Source organism: Sparus aurata, chromosome 2 (genome assembly GCF_900880675.1).
Source record: "Sparus aurata chromosome 2, fSpaAur1.1, whole genome shotgun sequence".
NCBI lineage: Eukaryota > Metazoa > Chordata > Actinopteri > Spariformes > Sparidae > Sparus > Sparus aurata.
In genome coordinates this window covers 17684673-17691092 of record NC_044188.1, presented here as the reverse complement: position 1 = coordinate 17691092, position 6420 = coordinate 17684673, and the positions used below count along the sequence as shown (strand labels likewise).

General features: G+C 40.6%; 1 protein-coding gene across 1 annotated transcript; it reads left to right on the top strand.

Annotated features, from left to right (window-relative positions):
• The first annotated feature begins 249 nt into the window (after window positions 1-249).
• On the top strand, window positions 250-6201 carry aipl1 (aryl hydrocarbon receptor interacting protein-like 1). The gene is made up of 6 exons (XM_030394948.1): window positions 250-470; window positions 2091-2270; window positions 4524-4712; window positions 4803-4979; window positions 5055-5196; window positions 5579-6201. Exons 1-6 carry the CDS (start codon window positions 366-368, stop codon window positions 5776-5778), a joined length of 993 nt encoding a protein of 330 aa, XP_030250808.1. The 5' UTR covers window positions 250-365; the 3' UTR covers window positions 5779-6201.
• The last annotated feature ends 219 nt before the right edge of the window (window positions 6202-6420 follow it).

The following is a 6420-nucleotide window of genomic DNA, read 5'->3' as shown; positions in this document are numbered from 1 at the left end:
TTATTGCATCTGACGTTGTATCCACAATTAAAATACTTAAAGTCAATGTTTAAGGCAAATTGTACAAGAAACTGAATCCACTTCACATTTGTTCTATTTTGACTCTGTTTCTCCTCCTTTCTGGATGTTTCTGTGGTCTGACAGCATTCAGGGAAAGTGCTGATGATGAGGGATGATGAAACGTAAGGAGAAGTTTCTAATCTCATTATCCCTATCCTAACCTAATCCACCAGGAACACCACCTCCGAGTCATCCACACCCTTTTACATGCGTTGTACGCCACACAACATACAGACAGACATACTCATAAGACATATATATATGCATGGTAATGTGAGGTGACCCATATCAATAAAGGAATAAAGATGTCGGACATGCAGGATACGATGCTGCTGGGTTTAGAGGGAATCAAGAAAACCATTTTGCATGGAGGGACTGGAGTCATCCCAAAACTCATCACGGGGACAAAGGTAATGCAGGCCTTCACTACTTTATTACACTGTCTGACACAAATGTGTCTTTATTTGTATTGGTTAGACTTTTAAATAACCTCCCTATCAGTTATAGACTAAAGGAGTGTGATTCCTCAGACAAATATCAGATTTTTATGGTCTTTTTATTTTGGACACATTTTAGAGAATATCTCTCAGACTTAGTTTTAATGTTCTAAATATGCACACAGAGCACTTAGTAACAGGCTATTTACAAGAATATTCTTGGCCCGCTAGGAAGCAGAACCGTGATATATTCTGCACGGGTTTCAAAGGCTTTTTTTGTTCAGTATGCATGACTTCATTACTTGAGATTTATGGATTAATTTTTTCGAATCATTTGCGCCACTTTTAAGCCATTTCAGCTGAACAGGATGGATGAGGAGAGACACATTCATGTTGTCGCAATTCCCCCTGGCAGCCAGTAGAGGCTGATAGAGGACATAAATCACTCAATGCCCCTTTAATGGGAACAATATTTTCAGAGATTAATCAATACCCTCTGAAACACCTGCATCAGGTTTGCAAAAAAGTGTAACCTTAAGAACCCTGTTGTACAACCTGTGTGTGTTTTTCTTAAGGAAGGAAAGCTTCGACTTCTTTGAGAGATTAACTTTTTTGAAAAATGTGATATTCATTGGAAATCTACTCTTGACTGCTCCTGAAGGTTGTCTAATCGTGTTCAACATCATCCCAGGTTTATAAAATCGTCCTTCACTTATACTGGCGCTGTATATGAGGCCGCCGTTATCATGAATTATGGAAGGAGCTCATGAAAGCAACACAGTGCACACCCAGTTCTATTTAATGGTTTCACTTCCCTTGGACGTTATACAACTATTCAACCTCGGAGTGCCTGCCCATCCTCCTGTCTGTCTGCCCTATTGAATAACTGAGCAGTGCGAAGCTGCTGACACAGCATTTTTTTGTTGAGACCGATGTTCGTTGGTGTTTACTCCCCCTGTTGCAACATGTTACACGTTGTCTATCAGCGAGTATTGGCTCGAGACCTCATTTTCCCTTATGCAATTTAATTTGATTGGGTTTGTGATCACCTGCATTTCACGCACCAACTATTTTGCCCTCTGTGAAATGAAGTCACTTTAGCTGCCTTGTGTTGAAAGAGTCATCACCCATTTCTGAAGCTGCCAAAAGTGTTGTAATTTTCCCCAATTTATGTCCAGTTTATTAACAAGCCAGCTTTGTGCAGAAAAAAGAAATCATGCCTGTCTTTTACATGTCTGATTACATTTTGAAAAGTAAAAATCTTCTTGGAATAAAACAGCAATATGTTGAAAACAAAGCAAAATCATTTTTGCATCAATCTACATCAAGATCCATGCATTATTCTCTGAGGTATGATTAAGAAAGTCCAAAAAAAATTTGTGGCTCTTTCCTTTTATTCGTATCACCACCAATTGTTTCTTCTATTTTTGGCCGAGACCCATCCTCCAACAAGGTTTCATGGAAAGCAAACACTTTCATTTGAGTCTAGTTTCATATAAAGACAAAGTCAATAAGCAGAGGTTTGTATTCCATCATCTGACTCCACAGTATTTTAAGAAGTACTTTTTGTCGCTGATGTCTTTTTGTCTCCAGGTGACCTTCCACTTCCGCACCCAGCTGTGTGATGACGATCGCACAGTGATAGATGACAGCAAAGTGGTGGGGACACCCATGGAGGTAGTGGTCGGCAACATGTTTAAACTGGACATCTGGGAGACCCTGCTGTCCTCCATGAGGATCGGTGAGGTGGCTGAATTCTGGTGTGACACCATTGTGAGTGCTAAAAAAAAGTTAACAAGCGCCAACTGCTTTGTGTTTTAGTTTGTTGCTGTGTTACCTTGTTTTGTTTGAAAGCACAGCACATCAGAGTCTCTTCTGAGAGCTTTGATTGTTCACTTTGTACAGAATGACGTCACGCTGCTGATGTGGAGGTTAAAACAAGCATTACAAAAACACATTAAGTTTTATGCTTCAGTGTTATGAAAAGTAGCCAAAAGTCATCCTTGAGTAAAAGTATAAACAGTGTCACCCATGTGAACAGTAATGAGTAAAAGTCTAAATGTATCAAGTATTATACATTTATTTTTTGTATGCATATAATGTATACTATAGGTCAACCGATTATTTGCCTGATCAATCATTGGCTCCCATATTCAGATTTTTTTGTGATTAGACTGCAGCTAAAACAAATTAAATTAAAAAATGTACTACTTTGGCTCTAGTGCAGCATTTAATCTACAAAGTAACTAGTAGCTGAAGTTGATCAAATAAATTTAATGGATTAAAAGTACAATATTTGCTTCCAAAATCCCAAAAGTAGGAGAAAACAGAAATACTAAAGAGAGGTTAAAGCAGGCTAGGCGAGTAACAAAATACATGGAACAGGATTACATAACAGATGATGGAGGATACAACAAAAAGGTAACTGTATTTCACTACGCTTAAAGAAGTAAATTTGTAATTAGATTACAGATACATTCTTTAAGACAACAATTCACGTGTCTCACACAACGTCACTCTGGTCCTGAGTGAAACCAGATACATAATATGCACTTGTGTATTAAGATTAAATAAAAGTATTTACATATTTATTTGCATGTTTGGTTTTGAGGTAATCAAAAACTAGCAGAAAGTTCAGGGTATAGTATTTTATTATTGTGATACTACATACTACATTTTAACAGACAAATAGTAACTTGATTGGAATACACTTTTTTTTTAAACTTCAGTTAAACCTCCCAAACCTGGGTACAAGTACCTCAAAAATTACAGTACTTGAATTAATCTACTTAGATACATCCCCTCAGTGCCAGTTACATACATTGTACATTTAAAGCCCAGACAAAAATCACAGTATATTCAACTCCCCTGTCCATGAAAAAGAAAAATGAACACAGGAGCAGATAATAAAAGAAGATGTGTCACTTTTTGGCTGCACAGAGCTGACACAGAGCAAACTGGGGTCTCCACTACTTCTTTTAAACATGGATGAACGGGCCGAAGTGGAAATACTCACAGAAAAATAACACGTGTGCTTTCTAACAAACATTCACATGTTGAAAAACACAGTTTCAAGGACATCTGATTCACTTTTCAGTTTACCATCTCTTTGAATTCCCTGCATATTTGTCCCTGCATGAGTAATGTTTTGTCTTGCCGAACGTTGTCTGTGTGTGTCCTCTTCCTGTTATAAAAGCTGCTGTCTCGTGCAGATACCTGGTCAACAGACACGTACATGCCCCCGTATCAGAGGCAGGTGTTGCGAAGCAAAAACACTTCCTCTGAATATCTGTTAAAGTATGTGCAGTCTTATGTAAGCTATAATTTGTTATGTCTGGTCTGTGTTTCTGTGTGTGTGTGTTTCTGTGTGTGTGTGTCAGAGACAGATGGGTTGAGGCATACTGTCATTAATCTGCGGCAGCCTCACTTTTCCCTAATCGGCTCTGATTCCTGCTGAATCAGCACCACTGACTCCCCTCCACTCTGATTAGATGTGATGGGGCTTAGAGCGCCTATTCACCCCTCTGAACAACATGGCCGCACCACACGGTCCCCTTGCACATGGTGTGCAGTGTTACTCCCATCCAGAGGAGGGCAAAGTCGGCATGTCGTAGGAGGAATTAGACTGGAGATGATGTGAAGCAAGTCAGTTTAAATTACAACAAATCTTTGACATATTTAATGTGAAATGAATCAGATTTCCTGTGGAGGGTGAGTATGAGTACAGTATGGTCTACATCACTCTTTATATCTGTTACCCTCGACCGAGCAGGTCTAGGTATAAGACGCATTCTTTTCTTGTTATCCACTGATACAATCTAACAAAATGTAATATGTAATATGTAATATTGAAAGCAAAAATACCCTGTAGTCATTCAGAGACAAATCCAGGTGCTGCTTTATAAATAGCCAACAATGGAAAAACTCATGAGATTTAAAGTATTTGAAAGCCTGCAGTAACATGACAGTGAGGCAAGACTACTTCTATGACTCTCTTTTAATTTCTAACTCCTCTCTCCTTGTCAGCACACTGGTGTTTATCCGCTTGTTGCAAAGAGTATGAGGCGCATCGCAGAGGGCAAAGACCCGGTCGACTGGCACATCCACACATGTGGTATGGCCAACATGTTCGCCTACAACAGCCTGGGCTACGACGACCTGGACGAGCTGATGAAGGAACCGAAACCCCTCTTCTTTGTCCTGGAGCTGCTCAGGGTGAGAGAGGACAGAGACGTCCACGCGGATCTTTAGAAAACCGAAGAACAAACACCAATGTATGTGTGTGTGTGTGTGTGTGACTGACAGGTGCAGCAGCCCAGTGAGTACAACAGGGAGACGTGGGCCCTGAGTGATGAGGAGAGGCTGAAGGCCGTCCCTGTCCTGCACGGCCAGGGGAACAAGTTTTACAAGCAAGGGAACTTACAAGAGGCCACACAGAAGTACAAAGAGGCCATCATCTGCATCAAGAACGTTCAGACCAAGGTGAGTATCTTGAAAAAACAGAAATGTAGTCACTTCTACGCAACTGGCGTCGATCTGAACTGCTTTCGCCTTCAGGAGAAAGCATGGGAGGTCCCATGGCTGAAGCTGGAGAAGATGGCCAACACCTTAACGCTCAACTACTGCCAGTGTCTGATGCGCATGGAAGAGTACTACGAGGTCATCGAACACACCAGCGACATCATCAACCAGCACCCAGGTCTGACACCGACACACACTGATGATGGAGGGAGGGGTCGTGTGGACATTTTAAAGCAGAACGAAGTTTTCTTTGCTGAGTAGATAATCACACTCCAGCCAGTTTTATGTATGAGTGTGAGAGACTGTCACGCTGCGTAAGCAATAAAGCCTCACAGTTTATTCAGCCTTTAATAAGCTGGGTGTGTTTTCACTCTGTGTGTGTGTATGTATTTTTAATTGTAGCTGTAAAATGTCTTAAATTCGGACCCTGTAAAAGGTTTTCATGGATGCACATGTGAATCTATCCAAGCTGTAAAAGACACACTATTCAGCTACACAACTATAGATGTCCCCCACATGAGCGGCTGCTGTCAAACATGTGTTTGTATTATGTCCTCCAGGTGCAGTGAAGGCCTTCTTCCTGCGAGGCAAGGCCCACGTGGAAGTGTGGAACGAGGCGGAGGCCCGACACGACTTCAGCAGGGTGCTGGACCTGAACCCGGGCATGAAGAAGGCCGTGAAGAAGGAGCTGGCTGTGCTGAACATGCGCATGGAAGAGAAGAACCAGGAGGACAAGGACAAGTACAAGGGCATGTTCTGATGTGGAGAGACTGACGCAGAGGAAAGAGGATCAGAGAAGAAGAGTGGAGTTGTTCAAGATGTTATATGTAACATGTCTGCATTAAAGCGAATTTTAAAAAGAAGGCAATGTGTACTTCCCAACAATGTTCAAATCTGGAGCAATCTGTCATTTTACCTAATGGCTATCTGTATTTCTGTATTACAGAGCATTCTGGGCTGCATTCCTTCATTTCCAGCATTTATGCTAACTTACGCTAGCTGGCTGCTGGCTGTAGTTTCAAATGTAGCGCACAGATATGAGGTATCAGTCTTTTTTTATCTAGCTCTCAGAGAAAAAGCAAAGAAGAACATTTCCCAAAACGGCTAATGATTTCTTTACTACTGTTCTGATTTTTTTGCATTGTTTCAAAATATTTCCTAATATATAGCAGAAATCATCCATAAATCCCTTATTGATGGCCAGTGACAAACTGTGTTTAAATCCATTGAACCAGATGTTATGTGAGCGAGTGGAACCACCGTCATTGTAGTTCTTTCATACATGTCACACTTTGCTACTATTTTCCCTTGATTTTTTTTTTTTTTTTTAAATAATGAAGCAGTGGCTATGATGTTATTAAAGAATCTTCATTGACTGATTTTTTTATGCCCAAACAAACTA

Coding starts and splice junctions, on each gene's coding strand:
- aipl1 (XM_030394948.1), top strand. CDS start 366: ATGTCGGACATGCAGGATACGATGCTGCTGGGTTTAGAGGGAATCAAG. Junction 471..2,090: donor AACTCATCACGGGGACAAAG/GTAATGCAGGCC, acceptor TTTTGTCTCCAG/GTGACCTTCCACTTCCGCAC. Junction 2,271..4,523: donor AATTCTGGTGTGACACCATT/GTGAGTGCTAAA, acceptor TCTCCTTGTCAG/CACACTGGTGTTTATCCGCT.